At 46.1% G+C, this 23,871-nt stretch overlaps 1 protein-coding gene across 2 annotated transcripts; it reads right to left on the minus strand.

The window, feature by feature from the left end:
* Window positions 1-1,374: 1,374 nt before the first annotated feature.
* On the minus strand, window positions 1,375-23,258 carry LOC137841966 (ATP-binding cassette sub-family A member 10-like). 2 transcript variants are annotated; one of them, XM_068655495.1, is made up of 39 exons: window positions 22,701-23,258; window positions 20,708-20,820; window positions 20,084-20,294; window positions 19,566-19,724; window positions 19,305-19,405; window positions 18,151-18,377; window positions 17,692-17,830; window positions 17,136-17,321; window positions 16,868-17,015; window positions 16,158-16,329; window positions 15,506-15,564; window positions 14,972-15,082; window positions 14,700-14,875; window positions 14,232-14,351; window positions 13,760-13,898; window positions 13,431-13,521; window positions 13,013-13,152; window positions 12,311-12,430; window positions 11,969-12,164; window positions 11,187-11,353; window positions 10,446-10,573; window positions 10,162-10,299; window positions 9,761-9,874; window positions 9,399-9,569; window positions 8,834-8,944; window positions 8,060-8,188; window positions 7,178-7,246; window positions 6,688-6,779; window positions 6,085-6,205; window positions 5,627-5,744; window positions 5,062-5,153; window positions 4,511-4,677; window positions 3,822-3,897; window positions 3,489-3,583; window positions 2,947-3,066; window positions 2,604-2,744; window positions 2,232-2,311; window positions 2,096-2,173; window positions 1,375-1,963 (listed from the first exon to the last, which is right to left on the minus strand). In XM_068655495.1, exons 2-39 carry the CDS (start codon window positions 20,807-20,809, stop codon window positions 1,926-1,928), a joined length of 4,842 nt encoding a protein of 1,613 aa, XP_068511596.1. In that variant the 5' UTR covers window positions 20,810-20,820; window positions 22,701-23,258; the 3' UTR covers window positions 1,375-1,925. The 2 variants fall into 2 exon arrangements, with proteins under 2 accessions (XP_068511596.1, XP_068511595.1); XM_068655494.1 differs by having other exon boundaries at window positions 2,096-2,151; window positions 22,701-23,255.
* Between the last annotated feature and the right edge of the window lie 613 nt (window positions 23,259-23,871).

The raw sequence follows: 23,871 nt of genomic DNA on the forward strand, positions 1-23,871 counted from the left end.
AGGGATAACGCGTGCCTGTTTTTTTTTTTTTTTTTTTTTTTTTTTTTTTTTTTTTTTTTTTTCAGGAGGAAAATCCTCTCATTAATCTTTACACCAGAGGAAATGAATCCTTCCAAAGAGCTGACTCATGGAATTGCTGATATGAAGAGCAGGAAGGGTTTTTGTTGGATCAGGCATGGGGATGTTGCATGTAAGAATTATAGGTGATATAAATTCAAACTCTTCTCAAGGCTGGCACAGAGCACCACATCATTTCCCATGTCATGCCACTGAGACACTTCCCATGGCAGGGTTTGGGGCCCGGCACTTTGCTTGCCCACAACAAACCAGATCTGATGGGTTTCAGAGCACAATTTAGGGTTGGCACCACTGCTCCTGTAAGGTGTGCCCGGCTCCTGACCATGGCCATACACCATTGCCCTTCTGGGACACCTGGAAACACCCAGGACACCCAGGGAAAGCCGTGTGCTAGTTTTGACTTGTGGCATATTCACTGGCCATTGCAGCAAAAAGATAAAGCCCTGAGCAGGTATGAGGTTAATTAAGTGCAGAGCAACTCTAGAAGGGAGTGATGGATGTACAGAGACGAGCAGAACCAGCAGCAGCTTTGCTTTCCAGAAAGATTAACAGCAGCTCCCATCAATTCCCTTTCCAGAAACTCTGCAAATGTACCAGGACTTCCACTTTCCACGGAAAATATTCCTGTGCTGCTGCCATGACCCTCGGTGGGTTGCGAGCCCTAAATGCTTCCCTGCCGGAGGCTGTGCCAGAGGAGCACGGCCCCCGTTACTGCTCTGGTTTTCACACGCTGCTCCTGCCCTGCCCTCTGAAGGCTTTGCAGCTGGCAGCTCTTCAGCTTCCCCTCGGCTAGCACAAACTCACAGCACGGGCTGTAACAAGCTGCTGACAGGAGGCTGCTGCTCCAGGGGTGCGAGGAGCACTCCGACCTCGACTGCAGAACAGCCAGGGCGAGCCGTGCCCCGGGGGGTGGCTGCTTGCAGGCTCAGGACCCCTGCCCAAGTGGTGACAGCCTTTTGGGGGGATCCAGCTGCTGGCTGGGTGTGTGATGGTGCCTCGTGAGCACCAGGGCAGATGGAGCAGATATTTTCCCTTCGCTTTCTTATTGCCCAGCCGTTTGCCGTTTCCATGAATTCAGAAAATGCAGCTCCACCGCCGTGAGCTGACCCCAAATTCTTGCAGCCCTGAGCCCTGCCCAGGCTCACCAGCAGCTCCTGCAGCACTCAGCTTCTCCATCCCCTGCCCTGCCAAATCCCTCAGCCCCATTGCAGCCACCTCCATCCCCAGGGGGCGGAGGATGAGCGTGCTGAGCCACTGCCGGGGGTCCACAGCAGCAATGACACACGAGGGTGTTGCTGCGGTTTCTATAGAGACATTTATTGGAAGGATATAAAAATACAGTGTAAATTTTAATAAGATGTATTTAAACGTGTCTCAGGCACAGTCCCACATGTTGGCAGGAGACGAGCCCAGGAGATTGGCAGTGTGTCCGGACTCCCTGCTGCACCCAGACCCACCGAGCAAAGCAAAACCTTGGTCCCTAGAGATGAGCCAGGACCCTTCTCACACCCTTCTGGTCCCTCTGCTCCCTCAGCCTCTGCCCTGAGCTGCTCCCTTCGACACAAGCTCTCGCAGCGGGCAGCATTTCACCAACCAGCCCTCAGAAACTCAGCTGGGGGCAGGGCTCGGTGCAGACACCCCCAGAGTCCAGGTGAAATGCCATAAGAAATGCCCTTGGCAGAGCTCCTCCTCCTCCTCCTGGTACACCGATAATGACAGTAAATACGCGCAATATCACACCACTTAGGTTAATAGGGAGTAATGTGTAAATGAGCATCGTGGGTCTCTAACTCTCCTCCTGCTGCAGCTGTTTCCATTCGAAAGCCCCATCCAAAGCCAGATCGAAATTATCCTTCTCTTGCTCTCGGGAGAGTTCCAAAAACACCTGAAATGGGCAACACGAAGTTCGGATCACTTCTCAGACCCTCCCTAACCCTCTGGTGCACCTTTGCAGGCGGTGCAGCTCCTGCAGTTTCTTGCCTCCTGCTCACGCCTTTGCAGCACGTCTGGCACCTACCTGAGCCAAAGTGTTCAAGGAGAAGCTGTACTCCTCGAGGCTGAAGTTCTGCTTGGCTGTGAGGAAATGGAAATAGAGCTGAAAATTACCAGTCGGTGCTCCACCTTTTCCAAAAGCCATCTTCCCTTGCTCTTACCTTCCTCTAGCTTGGAGAAAGACTGGGACAGGGGCAGTGCGTCTTCCATTGGGACCTTGTAGACGAGCAAAGAGGGGAACCTGGGAGGAAAAGAAGAGGTGATTCCTGCTCTGTATTGACCATTGTCAATGCCATTTTTTACCGTGAAAAATGCCTGTTTTCATGTCACACTATGAGCTGGACCTGTGGGTGTTTTATTGTGGGGATGGCAGCAGGGCTGGACTTGGTGACATTATGGGACCAGATCCCTACAGAGGGACTCCGACCCCTCTGCCTCTCTTCACCCGAATCCTGCATTTGCCCACTGCACTGGGCACACTTTTGGGGAAGAGGTGATCCTGGAGCCTCTGTTCATCCCATATTTATACTCACCGCTCCTGACGGGCTGCACTCGGGAAAATCCTCAAAACCTCAGTGTGGAGGAGATCCGTGCTCTCTGGGTCCTTGACTTTAATTTCCAGCAGGTAGCCTTTGCCAAACTTGCTCTTCAGGTACTGAATGGAGCCAATGCACCTGCAGGAGAGGGGTGAAGCGTGAAGTCAGTGTGAAACCACTGATCCCCAGCCGTCTGCTCCTGCCCAAATCATCCTGCAATGGGGAGCACTTCATAACGCCCATGGTGGGGGGCTCAGGAGGCTGAGGCTGGAGGGGAAGACCCCATTGGACCCAGGGGGGGCTGAAAAATGTTTCCTGTCCCAGCCACACCACTGCCCACCGTAGCTGCCCGGCCACCAGGATGGCCACGCGGTCGCACACCGCCTCCGCCTCCTCCATGTAGTGCGTGGTCAGAATGGCCCCCGTCTCCTTGGTTTTCAGGGCGGCACGGATCATTTTCCTGAGGACACAGAAAAAAAAGAAAAAAAAAAAGAAAAGCCAACACTCCCTAGAAATGCCAGACATGTTTTCTTAAACCTTTTTGCCCCTCCAAATACGCCTACCCCTAAAACTAACATAAAAGGATATAAAAACTTTAGACTGGTGGCACTTGGAAATAATGAGAATATTTCTTATTTTTGACTCAAGTCCAATTATGGACTTCTAAACCCATGTACAACCATCCTAAAATCTACAACAAGAATGGATTCAAAAGAAAAAGGGCTTCTCTCTTCTCGCTCATGCATTAGTTGGGGAGAACCAGGAAAACAGCGATTCTGATAAAACCACTGGCCCAGGGTGAGCAGCGCTAACCGCAGATGAGGTAAAATGCCCTTTACCTAACCCTACACATTTACTGCTCGGTGCCTGGGTCCTACCCACCAGACGCAGCGCTGCCCCTTGGGGTCCATGCCGGTCGATGGCTCGTCCAGGAGCAGCACCGCGGGGTTGCCCAGCATGCACATGGCGAAGCAGAGCTGCAGAAGGGAAAGGGGCTGGGGTCAGGTCTGCTGCAGCCCCCAGCTGTGGGCAGCATCACATTGCTTATGGGAACTGAGCCTCTGGTTTTAGGAGACACAAACTTAGAAGATGCTGGGTGAGCTCAGCCCACCGTGGGGTGCAATGCGATGCTCTCCCGGGGGCTGGGAGCACACCCAGGTCCCAGTGCTCACAGAGGGCATTTTGCAACGCTCAGCATAGGAACAAAAAATGCACCTTTCTGGTTATCCCGGCAGATAATTTTCTCGCTGATTTTTTTAAGTAGTCCTGAAGCTCCAGAGCGTTCACTATTCTGTGGGGGAAGGGAACAAAGGAAAAAAAAAACCAACACATCAAAACCGACGTTTTTGTTATTCCCAATTGAATACTCTAATCAGAGGTTTCCAAAACAATAAGAAAACAGAACTTTCTTCCCCTGGTTCTTGGCTCCTGTTTGTTTTCATTAAACATTTATTGTGTTGTAAAAACGTGAATGAATATTTGAAGCAGAGTGCACTGAATAGGCCACAAACTCTTTTCTAAGAACAATCACTCGTGTCAACAGCATTATAAATCCACTCCACCTTGCCGGTGTCAGCTCAGCAGGCAGCACTTAAGCACCCTTCTTGTAGTGCCAAACAATAAAACCCGAGATTTTAGAAATGCTTCCTGCAGATAACGTACTTAAAAGGGACATCAGTGGTAAATCTATCCCCACCAAACACACTTAGGCAAATTGGAGATTTTCTCAGCCCACTCACTTAATCGCAGCATTCAGCACAAAATCACTTTTGCAGATTCATTTCCCGAGTTCCTTCCAAGGTGCCCCCTGGCTCACAGAGGACTTTGACCTTCTGGTCCCCTCGCTGTGACTTAGGAAGGGGGATAAAACCTTGCCCAAGACCTGGCACCACCCTGCCCCGTACCGGTGGATAGCAGCAGCCGTATCCTCCTTGCGCACTCCTTTCACGGCCGCGTAGACCTGGAGGTGCTGGTGCACGGTGAGGTCTGGCCAGAGCGGGTCCTCCTGCGGGCAGTGCCCCAGGTGGTCCTGCAGGCAGCACATCGCTCCTTCTCGCCTCCGCAGCAGCACCTGTACAACCATGCTGATGTTTCACCTCTCCCAGCCTTGCCCAGACCCAGGCGTAGGGCTCAGAGGAAGGCCAGGGGGCTTCAGCGGGATTCAACGGGGAGGGAAACCCAAGAAGCAAAGGGCTGATTTTGCAGCCCTTGGCTACATGGCTCCTAAATATAGTCACGGTGAATCTGGGGAGATGCAAGTGATTGGTAAAGCTAAAAGTGATTCACAATCATTTTTATTAATACACCATTTAATTTAATGGCACGAAGGATTTGCTTAAAACCTCGGTCCCTCACACTGCTTTGAAGAAAATCATTTAATAGCGAGGTGCAAGCTTTGCACGTGCACTTTTTGTGGACATTTATCCCTTCTCTCCAGACTCCAGGTGCCTCCTACCTGCCCAGCAGTCGGTGTTGTCTCTCCAGCAATCATCTTGATAGCTGTGCTTTTTCCAGCTCCGTTTGGCCCCAAAAGTCCTAATACTTCCCCTGAAATCAGGACAAAACATTTATTAGTAATAACAGCATTTAACAAACATATCAGGCAGAGCCCTATTAAAAGAAAAGAAAAAAAAAAGCTTAAAAGAGAATGCATTAATAGCAAAGATCAAATAAAATTAAACAGCTGTATAAATATATACTCTGAGAGCCCATAAATTACATTTCAACTCTATAGCCAATGTGAGTCTGAACACTGCTCCCAGGTCACCCAGAAATTGCAGTGACTGCTGCAGAGGGGGTTATGGCATTTTAAATCAGAGGTCTAATTGGATCAGAGACTAATTGGATGCATCCACCTTATTCATTACCACATCGGCCGTAGCACAGATGTGCCTTAACCATGGAGCAAACAGATTCTGCCTTTATGTCGTGGCTCAAATGACTGAGGCTCTTCAGAGGATTATCTCTTTGGGTATGAGCAGCATCCAAAACTGGGTGAGTAAAACAGTTCCACTTCTCACCTTTATTAACACAAAAGGAGATATTTTTGGTGGCCATTTTCTTCTTCTTCTTAAAAACGGAACCTGCTTTCTTTGTTTTATATTCCTTGCACAGATTGCTGACAATAATAACTGATTTCTGAAAGCAAGCAGGAGGAAGAAAGATTAGTCTATTATATTGGGGAGCATTAATACTTCAGTAATATTTTTCCATTAAAAAAAAAAAAGCAAAAAAACTTATAAAGATCTTTGAATTTGATTTGTAGTTCTCTGAGAGTCTGAGGAGTGCTCTTAAAAGCTTTTTTCTCTGTCCTGATGGGACTCACTCTGTCCCTTTGAGGGCTGGATTTTCCCTGCAAGGAGTAATACAGCCAGAGCATTGACTTGCCCTTATTAATCTTGTTATTTATTTATTTATTTTAACCAGAAGTCCTATTACTGATATCAAATAAAGAGGGAAGGACCACACTCAGCTTTACCTCCTCCTGACTCGGAGCTATGATGGCATTTCTCACTGCTGCTCTTTCAGCTTTAACATCTTCATCCTCTTCTTCTTGCTCCTCAGGATGCTGGTGGCTGCTCTCATTTCTCGGGGAAATTCTACAAACGGAATCACAGAATCATAGAATTTTTAGGTTGGAAGAGACCTCAAGATCATTGAGTCCAACCTCTGACCTAAAACCCAACAGGTTCATCTTAGCAGTTTAGTCTTTACCCTTGTTTTCCACCAACACGTTTTGGATAGACCAAGACTGGTTCAACTTTTTTTTTTTTTTCTTTTTTATCATTATTTTCTGCAGGGCTTTCTGCGTTGGATGGAGAAGCAAGCTAGTACCTCCTCACAGCACAGGCAGCACCATGCAGAGGCACTAAAAAGCTTGAGGGCTGTTTTATGCTATCATAACATTGCAGGATTTAAGAAGGGATTTTAGTTATAAAAAAAACACCAGTAGTAAAAATAAAGAAAATAGAAATAGGGACATGAAAATCCTGACATTTGATCTAAATGTCTTCAAGGAAAAGCAGTGTGCCAAGAGATTAGATCTCGCATGTGCCTGGGGTGCATGTGTGTTTATACAAACCTAAATACCGGGTCCTTTCTCAGAACTGTTCTTCCATATTTTATCTCCAAATACCGAAGAAGAAAAATGAAACCCACAGAATGGATATAAGGCTGAAAAATAGAGGTTGGCACATTAACAGCCTTGCCTTCCTTTCTAGTGTGGCTGAAGCTGAAAAGATGGAGGCAGTGTTATAAAATAGGTGAGGGGGGAAACACAGTGTGTGGAAAAGCCCATTACCATCTAACTCGGGGCAATCCTGAAGGCGGTGAACTCTGCTATCATTTATCAATGCACGAAACATCAATGGCAGAAGCATTAAGTGAGCTAGGCTCATTTCATTTTCCCTTACCTGTTTCAAAGGAGCAAAGCTATTTTTGCACAGGTGGGCAATCTGTCATCCAGACCCCCCGAGATCCACCTTCTACATGAAACGAGCTTCCTCTTAGCTGAGGACAGGGTTTGGGAGACACACATTCCTAAATCAAATTAATCTTAAATGATTTCTTACTGCAAAGACGGCTATTAGCACATCGTTCCTTGGACTAGCAGCAATTAAGTCAGCGTCCTCCACAAAAATCTGCAAGAATAAAAATATATATATGTAGTGAAGACCTGCAGTTTTTTAATATAAAGCTGGCTAGTGTTGGAAGGCTTAAATACAAACAGAAAATACAACAACAACATATAAAATTTCTGATTTACCCAAAATGTTCACCATACAGACCCTTGGACTTGGGCACCCCAGTTCCAGAAAATGGCCCAGCACTCAGGAGGTGCATCAGACTTTTGGGGGGGATAATGGTCTATTAGAGGAAAACATCTGGTCTCCTCCTCCTTGGGGGCCCAACAGAGAGGGACAGGACAAAACACGACTCTCTTCTGTTTGGACTTTGCTCCTGAGTCACTTATAGCACAGAAAAAGTTTTGCATGTAGCTGGAGGGTTTTGTTAAATTCTGAGCTGCCTTTCCACGATCACCCCTAGCTGAGAAGAAGTAAAGTGCCTCGTGGGTTTTCATAACGCTCACACGCTTTCCATGCAAAGTCAGATGTATAACCTCAAATTTTCTCTTACGGTTGCTTAGGCCAAGTTATTTGACTTTGCATGGAAAGAATTAAGATTGCTTAGCTAATCTACAGGCATGGCTCAACTGCACGAGAAGTAGCCCCTAGCAGTAACGAGCAGCTGGATAAATTACATCTGATCTGACATGGTTATCCAACAATGCGCTCTGATGGTTTGGAAAATCCTACCCACACGAAGAAACTAATGAGTCTTCCCAGGACGCAGCATGCGATCAGCACCAGACTTTGCTTGCCAGAACAAATGCTTTTGTTGTGCAGCATTCGTATAGAGCTGTGGGTCTCTCGCCACCCCGTGCCCCTGCCTACCTGCTCACTGTTGATCGTAACGCCCAGCAATGGGTACAGGGGAATCAAGAGAGACATGAGGTAGAGGGAGACACTCATATCAAGTGTGTAATCCATGACTCGGCTGATGATAAAAGACACGAGGCATACCTAAAAACGAAACAAGAGAGTTACTCAGCTGATACAAAGGGTTACACTTCTCACTGGTCATCAAAATTGCATAGATGTACATTTTCAGTTCCCTGTTGAATTTCTCAAAATGGACAAGAAACATACAGAGAAAAAAGGGTGAGGGTGCAGAAGGCCCTGAGCTGTCTCTGCCTAAGGGAAGGCTGCCGGCTTGGGCCAGCTGGGGAAAGTTCTCCCCAGAAACAGGGCTGCTTTGGGCAGCATAAAACAGTATGGCATCCCATCCTGTTCCCATCCCAGTCCGTGCCAAATACCCACCTGAGCTGCCCAGAATAAGGGAACGGAATACATGCTCCCTGTTAGTTTGCTTTTGAAACTTTACCTTGAGCAAGACCTTTGGGCAGGAGAGCAAGATTTGCAATGGTCCAAAATGTGAAATGAATCCTTATTTCCAGAAATGTGAGGGCAAAGGGCTGGGGGAAACGGGAGGGACTGGCACTGAGCAGAACACAGTGATGCTAATGTACATTGAATCGCCTACTATAAAACATATTTCCTTATCTATGTCTTGGACCTATACTTGATATTTTGATCTCTAGTTCATCTTGAAGAGCTCAAAATACTTTTCTGTAAACCCTACATCACATTATCTAGCCATATGCTTACCACGATCAGGATAAAAGACCAAAAATCACAGTTCCATCCTTTGCGAAAGATGAAGGAGATTAAATAGATGAAGAGAACAATGGAAACTCCGTAGCCCAAAGCACCCATGACCTGCAGAGAAAAGTGCTTTTATTAGAGAAAATGGAGCTGTGTCAACAGCCAGAAACCTGTATGCAGCAGTGTGGTTCGGTTTACATAGTCATAAATTAAGATCAGGGCATTCAGAAATTACCACGAAATGACTGCTGAGTGTGAAGGAACGTATTAAGGCAAGATTTATTGCCTTTCATTTCCAGCTGGGGAAATCCTCATAGGAGGTGAAACGAGGAGAAGGGCAGTAAGGATTTGGGAACCTGTAGGTGTGCCAGCGTTGGCTACACTCATGCATTTTAGTCCTGCCTGCTGAAAATGAACTGCTAAATCCTGCCATGGTCCTGCATTGTTTTATGGAGATTTCCTGAAAAAAGCTGCCTCCCTAGACGTGGCTGCTGTCTCAGCTACCCTTACTCTTGCTCAAATCATTACCCAAATCCCTCACTAATGAACCAACCAAGAGAGGACGTACCAGCAAGAAGATGTTGCCGATGCTCCCGGAAATCTTGTTGCTCATGGCGAACTGAAGGCCGAACATGGAGAAGAGAAGGAACCAGCAGAGAGGGACGTCCACCAGTGCCTGGCCACACCAGTACGCCGAGGGGAAGAGCCCCGAGACCCGCAGCTGGGCGCGAGCTCCTGTCTGGGAAGGCACACATTGGCCAGCTGCCATTTGGCTGGTTAAATGCCAAATTTATTTACTTATTTATCATCTTCTAGCATTCTGTGCTTGGCTCACATAGCGAAAAAATATCTCGAGATGCCCATCGTATTCAAGCGTCCTCATGGCAATACAGTTATGAACCCCAATCTGCTCCATTTCAGTGAATTTACCTTGTAATCCTGCAAGTAGCCCATCGCAAAGTGAGGAGGAAAACCAGGGAACAGCAACAGCATGTAAATGAGGTAGAAAGAAACAAAGTAATCCCAGAATCGTGGATTATCTATCTGAAAAGAGAAGAACAAAACGTTTGTAGAGAACATGTGCAGCGCAGTGGCTGGATGCCACAGTTCATTTCGCTGCGTTTCTCGAGGAGTACAAGACAATGAGAACAAGGTGGGCCTTTAGCCAAATTTTGGCAGGACGAAGGTTTTCCACACAACCACGGCAAAGTGCTTTCACTGGAGAGGAGAGGCTCCACGTGCCTCCCTGCTGCAATCTGGTGACTCACTGAGACCTGAAGCCTTTTTAAGGACTGTTCTTTGACACCCAGCTATCAGACCCTGACACTTACAGAGAAAAAAGGGTGACTCCAGATCCGAATGTGTGTGGTGGAGTTGAGAGCTCTCAGCAGAGCGTTGCTGATGATGTTCACGAGCACTGGGAAGCAGTTGACGGCCTCCATGTGGCACAAGATGGTGAACCTGTAGCTCTTCAAAGAGCAAGAAACCAAGGTGAAAACTCTTGGCCAAGAGAATCCAAGCCTGAAATAGCTAATTCTGCTTATACCTTGCATGTAAATTGCTTAATTCTTAAATTGTTAGGAAGAAATGGTAGGGCAAGAGGAAAAATCCTCACCTGGCCTTCACGAGACACTTTTATAGCCCCATTGTGTTTCAGCTCCTCTGTGATATTTTCCTGGCTTGTGATTTCCACTGTGAGATCTTGGCTCTCGAGAGTGTGGATAAAGTCTTCAATGCCTGAGCCTGGTGTGAAAGCCAAAAGCAGAGGAATCATAATACTGAGCAACAAAAGAGGCTTTGATGGTTTCTTTTTAGAATCCATGACCACCGAACAAAACCAGACAAAATCTAATGACCAGGGAAGCCAGACAGCACGTCGTTTTTGTGAAGTTAATGGATTACACACTCACTGACTGAATTTTTGCCTTTTTTTTTTTTTTTTTTTTTTTTTTTTTTAAATAACATCCACTAAGAGGAATGTCAAAGGTAAAACTCTGGAAGCAGGCTGATCAAGGATTAGTGTGCCCTTGCTGGAGAATGGTGCCCAGTAAGACGCACACTCTGAAAAAGCAGAATTTGGGGCAGGGAAAGAACAGCCTCCCTTCTAATCCCATCTGCTGGGATATCCCTTTTCACGTCTGCTTCAGGACCTCATCAGCTGCTGAAGCAAAAGTAGGCTTCATTCACAACCCTCTTAAATGGTGATTACCCTGCTCTTCTCTCACCAAAACTTTCACCTCCTTTTACACCCCCTTCATCCTACAACCATCGTCCCTTTCCCTTCTTTTCCTTAATGGGAGAGAACAGCCCCGAACAGGACAGGATGACAAGGAGCCTCCCTGCCCCTTCCCCTCACCCGTGCTGTTGTGGACCAGCAGGCTGGTGGTCTCCGCTGGAGCCCTCTTCCCCAGGGGCATGAAGTACCGCGCCGAGGAGAGCTCCCAGGCGCTCATGCTCTGCCAGGCAGCAACCAGGGCCAGTTGCAAAACCAGAGGAAGCAGAAAAACCACATAGAGCAGCAAACTACATTAAGAGAGAAGTGAATAAACACTCGGAAAGTGGGTATTTTGCAGACTGTGTGTGTATTGGGAAGGATATGCTACCCCCGCATCTCCCTTCTCGCGTGCCAGACTGAAGACTGATGGGGCCAAATGAGCTCAGGCACTGACAACATGAGAGAAGTTTTTTAAAAAATATAAAATTAACAAGGAAGTCTGAAAGCAATATTTTCCTTGCTGTTTGTACACATTAGTTTATTTTAAAATTCTCTTCCCTACCTGAAATAAAACTGTTCCTAAATTATCATCTTATTCAGAGAGAAAATTGGTTTCCCTTGCATAAATCACTCAGTGTAGGAAAGAAGCTGGTCAAAGGATAGCAAGTATCAAAACTTTAAAGAGAGAGGGAAAGAGAGAGATGGGAGAGGCACGTGTGTGTTTGAGGCAGGTTTTATATTACTGGCACTGGAAAGGAAACAGCTTTCCTCATCTCTAAGTGCAGATTGCCAAAACCATCCACAGCCAAGACATGACATCAATTACTCCAGATGCTCATCAGAACACGAGTGTGAAAATCATCCCCCCTGCTGTGACCGCATTGAGCTCCAGCTCTGCTTGAGAGCATCCCTTTGGTACTTACATGGAGCGGAGGTTTTTCACTGAACCCTTGAGCTTTAGGAAGTGCACCCAGGCCATGGCAGAGACCTGCTGCCTCCAGAGCGCCGCGCCGCTCACCATCGCCTTGCTGGTGCCCGAGAGCAGCAGGGAGCCCGGCTCCGTCTCCTCAGGGCACCGCGGTCCTGCTTCTGCCCACTCCTCCCCAGGGACATGCTCATCTGTGGAGCACATGCAGTTATGTCTGAAACCAGCTTTTACATTACAATGTGGGGAAAAGTAGGAGCCCCCTGGTGATCGGCTGCTGGGGTTGTAAAGCAGCCGGGCTCTTTGGCTGGGGGCTGTGTGTTTGCGGTCACACTTGTACCTTCTTGTCCCAATGTGGCTTCTTCTTCCAGCCTCAGGAAAACATCCTCCAGGGTTGTCATGCTAACTCCATAATTGATAATTCCCCGGTCGGAGCAGCTGTCGAGGCCACGGAACAGATCTGTGTGACACAGAGATCATCAGTGCCTTCAGGTTTCCTGTACGAGCACATCTCAAGGGACCAGACCTTGGTGCAGCTGAAGTCAGCAGGGAAAGGGGTAAAACGTTAACTGCCAGGATGCAAAGCATTTGGAGGGAACCCAAAGCTGCCATACACATAAATCATGTTTCAGACTATGCCTCTGGGGCAGCAGCAGGGCCATGGGGCTGCCAGAATGAGCGTGGCACACGTGGGTGAATGAGCACCTGCCTGCTGCTGCTGCAGGTACGGAGCGGTACCAGTTACCTGGAGTTTCCTCTTATCACTATTATTTCTTTTACCATCAAGAAAAAATAACCCACAGTAACACTTGTGGCCCAGGTTAGCCTGTCACATCTTTCATTACAAGCAGCAGGAGAGCATTCATTGCACTATTTGATCTGAACCGTATGGATGCCCAATTGTAGGGAGAAAAAAAATGCAACAGTCCTCATGTGACCCCTGCTGAGTCTTCTGAGAGTCTTCATTTCTCTTTCCTCACATACTTTTCTGATTATTTTTATCCCACTATGGACAATTCTCAATTATTTTCACATACATTACCTGGGAATTTATTCACGTTTTCTAATGGCAGTTTATATCTCAGCTCATATTGGCCGTGTCCTGAGAATATGACGTTGGGGATGTGCTGCTTAACCAGAGATGTCACGCTCTCTACGTCACAGGACTCACTGACATGGATCCTGTTCAGATGAAAAAAAGCAAAACAAAACACAAGACAGATGGTTAATTTTTATAAAAACAAAACAAAAATGAAAAAGCACTGTATTTGCTAGGATGGATAAAATAAAAATGCCAGCAAACTTCATTAATTCTCTGGAGCACAGTACTGCTTCAGTTAATTTAACTGAATATGAATTCAGCTCATTTTGCTGCTTTGACAGTTTCCTTCTTACAGTCCTTCTGGCGGATTCCTATACATGCATATTCCCAGACACCAGTGTAGGGCTGAAGCAGATACCTTAAATGATAGCCGATCCCCCATTTTTTCTTCAAGAACAGTGAAGAGCCAACACACTTCAGCCTCCCATGCGAGATAAAAGCCTTGCGGTCTAAAGAAACAAAATGTCAAAGGAATTTAAAATATATAGTGGTGTTTTATGTATATATATATACACATATTATTATTATTATTTTTAATTTTCCCCAAGGGCAGATCAATCATGTTCTTTGCTTTTCAGGGGGCAGATCCCTTTGACCCAGGTTTTCAACCCAGGGAGGTTGGCCTGGGGAAGGCATTCCTGTGCCAGGGATGTTCTGCATCCCTGCAGAGGCTGAACCTGTGCTCACCGGCAAGGATGTCAGCCTCGTCCATGAACTGGGTGCTGAACAGGATCACCCGCCCGGCTCTCTGCTCCTTCAGCAGGCTCCACACCTGGTGCCGGGAAAGAGGATCCAGCCCAGCCGTCGGCTCGTCCAGCAGCAGCACCTGCATGAGGGATGCAGTCAGGCACTTCGCTGCAGGAACACTTGCCCACTTTGTGGATTTGGTGGTTCCTGAGAGGCCAGGCCACCTGGTTTGCAGGAACAACCATTCCGGGAGCTGTGCAGAGCTCAGGCAGCTCTCTGCTTTAAACTAGATCAGCAAAATTAAGATTAAGAATTTACCATCGTTCCAACATAATGATGACCACATTAAAATTACCAAATGGACCCAAATGTTCCCTACATGACAGAGCCATAGGCAATATACCTGGCAATTTAAAATTAAATTTTAATAATAATAAAAAAACCCTAAAATTTAAAGCCATAGGTAATTTACCTGGGGGCTCCCAAGCATGGCTATCCCAATGGATAACTTCCTTTTTTGCCCACCGCTGAGTTTCTCAGCTTGAGTGTCCTGAACATTACTGATGTCCAGCAGCTCCAAAATGGTTTGCACCTAGAAAAGCACAAGAAAGTCCTCTCCCAGCACCAGCTGCCCTTCTGTCCTTTGGGAGCCACAGAGGAGATCTGGCTGCCTTGGGAGCAGCTCCCAAGGGCGCTTCCCAGTGCCTGGCTTCTGCCAGCCCCCTAAGAATACCCCCTGCCCTCTTTAAGGCAACGAGTTGAGTAGTTTTGGTTGCACCGAGCCCCCAAATCTGCCTGGCAGGAGCTCTACACCAGCTTCAGTTTTCAGGGGAAACAGCCAGCCCTCTGAGCTTTGCACTGCCCAGCAAACCTTCGCTGAAATGAGGGGTTTGCCTGCCCTTGCCAGGCAGTGATACCCTTCAGGGGAACACCCCCTTACCTCTCGCTCTACCTCTCTGGACTTGATGCCCTTGATCTCTGCAAAAGTTCGCAGGTTTTCTTTCACCGTCAGGACTTCGAACTGTACATTGAACTGTGGGCAAATGCCGATCATCTCTCTGATCTCTTCCCTGTCTCCTATTTCAGAGAGCTTGTAGTCATAGATGGTTGCAGAGCCTGTTTATACAAATAAGCACAAGGGGTGGGAAAGAATTGGTCTTTACGGCTCCTAAATCAAGCCCCCCCATCCCACCCTACCGTTTGCAGTCCTACCTTCAGAAGGCAGAGTCAGTCCGCTGAGCACATTTAACAGCGTTGTCTTCCCAGCCCCGCTGTGACCGAGTAAGGCAGTGATCTGACCCTCGTAAATATTTAAAGACAAACCTAGAATAAAAGCAACACCAAGTTTGGGAAAAAACATAATGAAGTTTTACTTGCCTCTACTCATTGTCAAAGGCAAGACAAGTCCAGGAATATAAGAACTGAGTAGCAATATTCAGTCAGAAGTGCATTAAGCAAACTGAGGAAATGTTCTGCAAACCTAGAACAGATTCTTCTGCCTTTAATTTGTAATTAACAGAAGAGAAAGCAACATGACAACTGAAAAAAGCTTTCTTCTTCTCTTTACTCTTACTGGGAATGGAAAATCAGTCAAGAAAAACTGAATAAAATTGTAATCAGTTGCATCTATATCTTAGATAATTTTTCAAGCAATCCAAATATTGTTTTATTTCATTGTCCATCTGAAATATTTGCACAACTTCTTTTCTTCACCTTTAATAGGAATTAATATCACAACTTTCCTACCTCTTAAGGCTTCTGTTTTCTTGTCTTTCTTTTTATATGCTTTTTTAATATTGTTGAGTCTAAAAGGAAGGTAAGGCAGATATTACTTCAGGATTACCATAAACACACTTCCCTGTTGCCCTTTCTCATGTCTATGGGTCTTGATTTGAAATGACAGCATTGGCATGAGAAGCATGAGGTCGTGGCAAAGTGACATTAGGGTCCGGCAGGGTTGGGCATGCTCCATCTGCAGATGTGGACGTCGCTACCTGGCATGCACTGACAGCACCAAGCCTTGCAAAGACAAGGTCAGGCCCACTGCCAGGGGTGGCTTTTTACAACAGGCTGCCCTCCGGGTTCCCCTCACTGTCTATAATGGTTGTTTAACCAAGTGTATTGCAAAACAAAACAAACAAAACAAAATGAAAACAAACCCAGCAGTTTACCTGAATTTCACCACTAGTGACCAGCATGAATGACCTATTTAACTATAACCTATTTAACCATTTTCACCCTAAGTTTTCTATGTGAAACAGGTTTGCAAAGCCCTCATGGACATGGAAACTGCCTGGATGAATGGAAACAGAGCTGATGACAGGACTGGTGGAGTACTGGGAGCATTGCCCCAAGCTACCAAGCAAAGGGCACGATTAGCAGTGCCTCCCCTCTCGACCTGATGGCTTCCTTCCCCATGAACTCAGTGGGCACCGGCTCCACATCATCTCCTGGGGGCTCCTCGGGGCTCCTTGCACTGTGGGGTCCCTCCTCAGGGCAGCCCCTCCTGCTCCGCATCCAGTACGAGGGCTTCAGGCAGAAAAAAGTGGGGTGTGGGATGCCATATTTCCCTGAGAAGCACAGAAAATGATCCGTGGTTACCCAAATACACATTCAAAGTGTCATCCTACTGCAAACATGCTGGAGTTTCTGAAAAATACCTGTCTGCCCCCAGATTGGTGCTTTGTCCTGTTAAGAAAAGGTTGGGGATTTTCATCAGTGTGCACAGGAGCTGGGTTAAGCAGTACAAGAAAGGTGGCTTCAGAGCTATTTCTAATAAATTCCAATGTTTATATAATGGATTAAAATATTGTCCAAAACACAGTAAGACTATTTTCTCATAAACAGCTCAACAGCAGTACAAGTATAAGTAGAAAGGAAAACAAAACCCTAAATACTCTGTTATCTTTGTTTTGGGAATTACAAGAATATGGTAGACATAAAGAAGTCCCTGAGCAGGGTAATACCTTTTTTTCAATCCAAATCCTATTTTGTTTGACTTAGACAATGGAGCAGCCCATCAGCTCCTTGAGGAGCTATTACACGCAATCCATATAAATCAAAACTATAAAAGAGGAAAGTATGGTCATAAGTATAAATTGCTCTTACCCGGCAGAACTTTGTCAAAGTACATGGCTAACAGCATGTACAGGACTGAGTCAAAGATCAGCATAATGTAAGTCGAAAATAAAAAGTATGATTCCTCCATCAGGTTAGAAAAAGAGAAACCTATTCCGTATTTTTCCAAATGGAAAACCTGAAATAAAGGACAAAAATTGAAGAGAGGGGATTTGGGATTTTTTCACAAAATTGCTCTGAGGGGGCCCAGGGCAGCAAGTAGCTGGGATGGTTCATTGGCAGAGATAATGTCCCATACCTTGGCAATGCCAGCATTAAATGCAAAAGGACAAAAGAGACCCAGAAACCACTTCAAAGGCTCTGGAAGATTTTCTATCAGCACTGCGAGGCTCAGGCAGCCGAAGAGAAAGGTGATGAGGAACCCCATGGAGCCAGCGAGCTTGGATGTCCGTAAGAGGGAGCAGAGCATGAAAACCATGTGGATCTGTAAGAACAGAGGCTGCCTTCAGGCTCTGAAGGAGAGAAATATCCATAACCAGTGACATTCCCACTTGCAAAGAGATCTCAGGGGGGTTGGGTCTGTAATAAAATATGCTAACATCCTTTCTCAGTGGCTAGACCTGAGTTTCAAATCAGCTCCTTCTAGGCCACATCCATCCAGCCTGTCAGACCTCCAGGCTGTGAGTCAGATCCCAGCACTGAACCAGAAAAAACACCTATTTATTTCTCTTAGTGTGACCAAGTAAAATTTACAGTCCTGGTCACGGTGTGCGCGGCTCTGGAGCAGTGTTTGGGCTCATCAAAACCTTAATAAACCATGCAGTGGGGAAATTTGGTTCTCAAACCAGACTTACACATGCGAGGCCATAGAGGAAAAACAGCAGCAGGACGGCGGGGAAGCTGCTGACGTAGAAAGCCTCCTGCACCACGAGGGCCGTCAGCAGGCAGGACAGGATCAGCACGTAAACGGCGTATAGCAGGCTCCAGGAGAGCCTGGAGATGGAAGCCTGCTATTACTTTGCTGTTTAACGAGGAACTGTTGTTATAATTTCACACTAGGAACATTTTAAATTAAAACATTAACTATTTTCTAGGGTGAACCCATTTGTATCCTATGCAAAGCAGACAGCATAGCCCGCCTTAGGAAATTCCCCCCAAAAAACAATACCCAGCTGCCATACGCAACCCTTCTGGCTTGCTCTTAGAGTACTGAAGAAAACTTAGAAACCCATTTAACTAATTAACATAGTGTGCAAGTGCCCAAAGTATATTGTTTTTTGGCAAACAGGCATTTTAATTACAATGGAACTCACCAAAATGCAATGTCTTGCAGCCCCATTGTCTTCATGAGTACTTTGAGCTTTTTCCTTTCCCTTACGACATTCATGGATAAGAAATACATGAATGAAGAGAAACACATCACTATAGTAATCATGAAATAACTGTACTCTAGTGTAATCGAGTAGATGACACTCCGGGACTTCATACGGACACCGGCAATTGACTTCATTTCTTCCCAGACAGAATGATTTGCCACCACCTAAAGGAGTTCAAGGTCAAAATCTTAACATTTAATTTATTTTCTACAGTGAGACGTAACTGTATAATGAACCTCCTGATTCATCAGCCCTATTTTTTTTTAATATATATTTTTATTTTATTTTATTTTATTTTATTTTATTTTATTTTATTTTATTTTATTTTATTTTATTTTATTTTATTTTATTTTATTTTATTTTATTTTATTTTATTTTATTTTATTTTATTTTATATGCAGCTTTGTAAACAACATCAGGAAGCAATGCAATAAATCCCAGTAGCAAGGGGCTGCTCACTTGCACGTCTGCACATCAGCTGGACTCTCTCCCTTGTCTACAGAGAGAAGAATCCTTCCCTCACCCAGTGCCGAGGATCTAGAGACACCAGTGCCTTACACCCCCCAGGGTCCTGACTCACCCTGGGGATGAGAGCAGCCTGGACAGCTGGGGGTGCACAGCCAGGTGCAAGGGCCCCTATCCTGATCTATTTTTGAAGGACGATTTGGGAAGGAGAAATGACAGACATGCCTACTTTGAAACCAAATCATCCAGCAGCTGTTCATACTACCCCGCTCTCCTGCAAGAATTGCCTTTTCCTTGACATCTGGGAAATCTCTAGACCAAATCGTGGCGTTACATTTGGTTCCCAGCCTTCGGGGCTGATTGCAATTTTGAAGATAAACAGAAGTTAGTACAAATCTTCGTAATGAAATCGAAAGCAGTCCTCTTCTGCAGGAAACTGCTGATTCCATCCAAGTTTCCACTGTCGCTGTCAATAACACTCCAGCAGCTGAGTATTTCATGTTATTTTTTTTTCTGGAGAGTTTTCAGACAAGCCTGTCCCTTGTTATTGTCCCAGAACAATTTGTCTTTCCTAGACAGAGTTTAAAATACAAGGAGACCTACTGCAGTTCATAAATCTGATTTACCTCTATGATAGCAGCATCGATGCTGGACTGCAGGGACAGGAAACCTTTGTACCAATACTTGGGGCTGTCACAGTATCGTACTGAGAAATTGTAACAGGTATCTGGAGGGTGGAAGGAAAAGGGCATCACTCATACACCACTGTTGATTTAATAGAAGAGGAAAATTGAAGATTCAGATGCTCTACAGGAACCAATAACTTAAAAAAAAATGACAGTTTAATAAAGGCATCAAAGAGCACAAGAAAACAGCTGGGTACCTACCTATGTATCCAAGGTTGTCATTTGGAATAGCCACATTCCCAGTAGGAAACCGGAGGTAATAGGTGAAGTTGTTTTTAAATACAACTCCAATAATTTCATTATTCGAAATCCAGGCTTCCTCCAGGGCTCTCTCACTGTCCATTGCCTCTAGCTTTATACCTGTGGTTTGCAAGAAGAAACACTGCAATGAGTTTCTGCAGTTCTGGAAATGGGAGCACAGGCTTTGGGGATAGATCCTGCTTTTGTCAGGGTTGCAGTTCCCCTTCTCCAGTTCTGCTCACTTTACAAAGTGGCAAAGATTTTAGGCAAAGCTTTACATTGCAGAAACACATGCCGACCTCCTTAGTAGTTTAAATTACCAGAATTAGTTTTGAAGAATATTTGTGAAGAAATATTTGTGAGAATAGGGGATTTGGGATGAATTCTCTCTACTGACCAAAGATACTTGAAAACGAGTAACACAAAACATAACAGATTAAATAAAGACAAAGCTAAACATTTAAAAGACAAAGTTATACCTGTCATTACAGACTTCAAGGCCACTGCATTCATTATCTGCCTTGTGGTTGGGGTGATGGGTGTAAAGGCGATGGTGACGCCAGCAGCATCATAGGCAGGGTCATCCAGCTGCCCGAGGTAGCTGTGCGGCACCTCGGGGTAGGGGATGTGCAGCATGAAGTTGCCCACAATGAACATCAGCGGCAGGAAGAGCAGAGACAGCATCCACTCCTAGGTAAGGGGTGAGTGGAGAAGGGAGTTTAGTAGTATAGCAGGATAGGAGCATCTTCTCTGCAGGATCAAAATACAAACACGAGGCACTCGGTCACACCAGTTTCTTAGACATCAATTAAATAACAAGGTCTTTGGGTTGTGCACATCACCTCGTTCAGGGAACCCATTCGTGCTCTTGTATGCATCAAAAAATACAGATATCAGTTAAAAATGCATAGCCTCATAAAGCATTCATTACCAGCAAGGGCTTCTGAAGCGTAATTTAGCTGTTAACATCATAAAAAGAAATTGAAGTATAAGGGAATGCAAGGATTAGACAATCTTCAGTGGTCTATTATTATTATTATTATTATTATTATTATTATTATTATTATTATTATTATTATTACTATTAAATGCAATAAAACTACCTGAAAACTCTGCATTTTCATCCTCCATTTGATAAGTACATTTTTCCACAAGAGAATTTTAGTTTGCTGGAACACACTGAGATTTCTCTGAAGTCTCCTCATCTTTGAGTGTACTAAAAAAAATAATAATAAAACATTACTTTTGGAGACAACCAAAGCTGGAACTGCAGCAACTGCTTTTATTTGCACCACCTCTGTGTGTGTGCCAGGGCACCCTGCTCTGCAGATCCCACTGCCACAGACCCTCATCACCCTCAGTGCGTTCCCCATCCTTGCAGCTCGGCATTAAGACACCAATTTTGACCCAATTTCCATGCGTCCATGCTTTAGGAGGGCTGGGAGGAGTTAAGTGAAGTTGAAATCAGAGTGCATGACATAATTGGCTTGGTTGGCCTTAATATCCAAGGAATGACAACTACATGGTCAAGTAAAATTGCCAAACTCTACTTGCATGTAGTTTTCATGTGCTATAGGCTCAACACCAAGTTGAGCAATGCCTGGCCATGGTACAAGCTGAGCTCATGCAGAAACCGGAGTCAATTGAAGGCAACTGGGAGCTACGAGAGAACAAATTCTTGGAAGTGCATTCAGAGAGCTGCCATTGTCGGGGTTTTTCACGGGAAATGAGAGAGAAACAAACAGCCACGAGTGTGCATTGGTGGGTTGCTCCCAAAGAGCTGGCAGCATCCTTACGATCCGTGGTCAAAGGAAAACAGGGATTCATTGCCTGGATAATGACTAATGCTGGCACGGAGGCAAAAAGCGAGCTGGAGTAACGCTGCGGATGAAGTATGTCTATGTTAACCATCAGGAAAACAGTCATGAGTAACTTTAATGAGTGAAAGGACACAGTACCAGATGCAAAGGGACTACGCTCACATAAACAAACTGTTTATCTTCTTCAAGTGTTTATATTAACATTTTTCCCCTCCCTTATTACTCTCCACGCCATCCACTTGAATATTCGACTATTGTACGATTTCATGGACACTGGGGCCATATTTTCAGTTTCTCCTCCATGCAAGGAGTGTGCACCCCATGCAGCACCTGGAGATGCCCTGGCTTTCAGCGGGGTCTGGACCTCAGCAGCAGGTTACCTTAGGCATGAATGAACATTAATCCTGAGCTCCTGGCCTCACTGGCAGCCAGAGCATCAGCACAAGTGCCCGAGGAACAGCCAGGCTCTGCCGGAGCGATGTAGTGGGCACCAAGCACTCCACAAACTGCTGCAAGAAGCGGTGTTCCCCTGTGGAACACGTCGGGAGGAGAGGGATGAGCATGTTGGCTCGGTAACAAGAATCTGCTATTTCGCCATCACGCTCCAAATGCATTCTTCTCTTACAGATGCCCTTGTCCAGGCATATAAAAATATGAATTCAGCTTTGGTAACCACTTCCAGACTTCCCCGAAATTGTGGAGTTGACCTGAACTCGGACAAGCTGACACATGGCTGGATTTAAGCTTCACACCCAGGAAATCCCGGGTGGGACAGAGCTGGCCACCAGGTCCCATTGCGGATGTCCCACGTGTCCCTCCCATCACCCCCACCTCTGCCTGACCCCAGCCGGTCCCAGTGGGAATTTTTAGCAGCGAAAGACATAAGATTTTTTTTTTTAGGTTCCATCTTTAGCTTACTCTGCATGTAGGACAGAAATCTGCTCCTCTGTGTGCTGGAGGACCAAAAGCACTGAACTCAGCTGATGTGCGCCATATCGTCCCAGCACCAAGAACTGCCAGAAATACACCTCTGCTGCAAACCAAGCTCCATTTCAGTGTTATCCCACACCAAAGCAGGGCTGGAAAGTCTCTGTCACATTTAAAAGTGACAACAAGCTTAAGCACAAGCTTAACTCAGCCTGTTAGAAAGACACCCAGGGACCCACCTATGCGTTCGTGTCTCTCCCAGCATTATTTATGCTGTTCCTAATTACTGATTTTTTCCATCTCTCTTAAATACTGATTTTTGTTTGCTTTAAGAATGGTTAAGCCTTACCTTAGTGGGAAGGTCTGAAAGGAATCCAAAGATGGCTCGTTGCAACGTGCCCGTGGACGCAGGGATGCTGAGGCTCCCTGGGAGACGCTGGCCAGTTGCTGCAGTGGTGCTCGGAGCTCCTCTGCTCACGCACTCGTTTCTTCATTCGGGCATTTCTGCCAAAAGGCATTCCTCATACGGACCCGCGCTTCTCCTCAGCTTTCCCCCCCCACCCCCCGCCTTCCTCCTTGGCAGATTTTCAGATTTATTTATGTTATAAAAAGCAAACTGAGCATATTGTTGCGGAGTCGCCGAAGCCGATTCTCTGAAAAAAAAAAGTTACTCAGGAAATTCTTGAGCCCTGGCCAAGGGAGGAAAAATAAGCCCAACAATAAGCCATAGAAAAATCCTTCATCTGGCAAACTCTCACGCCTTTCAGCGCAGCAATGGAGACTGAAGTCAGCAGCAGTGTTTCGGCACACTGCTGGAGGTGGAGGAGCGACCGCTGCCTGTTGCTTATCTCTGCTGACACCGGTTTTGTTTGCAAACTCAGCACCACGAGCCCTGCTGTGGGAAGAGCAGTGAAGTGCTGCCACCTGGATGGGAACAGCCCTTCGGACTACAAAGCCTCTCGCCAACATCAAAATAAACTTTTTTTTTTTTTGACTGACAGCCTGCTTCTAAAGGGCACGGTTTTGATTTTGTGCCCGGGCTGGGGATGCGGCCGCGGAGCTCGAGAGCCCTTGGAGAAGCGGGGTGAGAGGGAGAGGCTGGGCATGAGGAAGGGTTGGAGCTGCTGCCTTCGCTCTGCCCTGCAAAACCCTCTGACATTTAAGTGTCTTTTGGATGCTTTAGAGCCAGATCCAGGCAGACTGAGAGGTGGAGTGAGGCAGGACACGGAGCATCCCAGCGCACCTGCTGGGTGTGCGCACCTCCTCCTTCCTTGCGAATGGGGGTGGTGGAATTAAGCAGAGGGTTGGATATGCCAGGTCCTGCTCATGGCTGTCTGAATGCATGGGCAGTTTCTGTTATGCTTATTTTCTCATTTATTATTTAGAGCCAATTCAGCCCAAGCACCAGAAGCATGCAGAAACAGCCAGGCCCTGACATCCTTTCCTCCTTCCTCTCTCCATGTCCCCAGTGGTGTGGACCAGAGATGGGTCGAGGTGGCTGGAACGCACTTTTTGGGTCA

Source organism: Anas acuta, chromosome 18 (assembly GCF_963932015.1).
Source record: "Anas acuta chromosome 18, bAnaAcu1.1, whole genome shotgun sequence".
NCBI lineage: Eukaryota > Metazoa > Chordata > Aves > Anseriformes > Anatidae > Anas > Anas acuta.

What these genes read in the sequence shown, in the direction of transcription:
- LOC137841966 (XM_068655494.1), bottom strand. Translation starts at nt 20,809, where the DNA reads ATGAGGAGACTTCAGAGAAATCTCAGTGTGTTCCAGCAAACTAAAATT. An exon ending in TGCTAATAGCCGTCTTTGCA is followed by an intron (nt 6,780 to 7,177) that starts GTAAGAAATCAT and finishes TCTATTTTTCAG; the next exon opens with CCTTATATCCATTCTGTGGG. An exon ending in TTTCTCCAAGCTAGAGGAAG is followed by an intron (nt 2,152 to 2,231) that starts GTAAGAGCAAGG and finishes ATTTCCTCACAG; the next exon opens with CCAAGCAGAACTTCAGCCTC.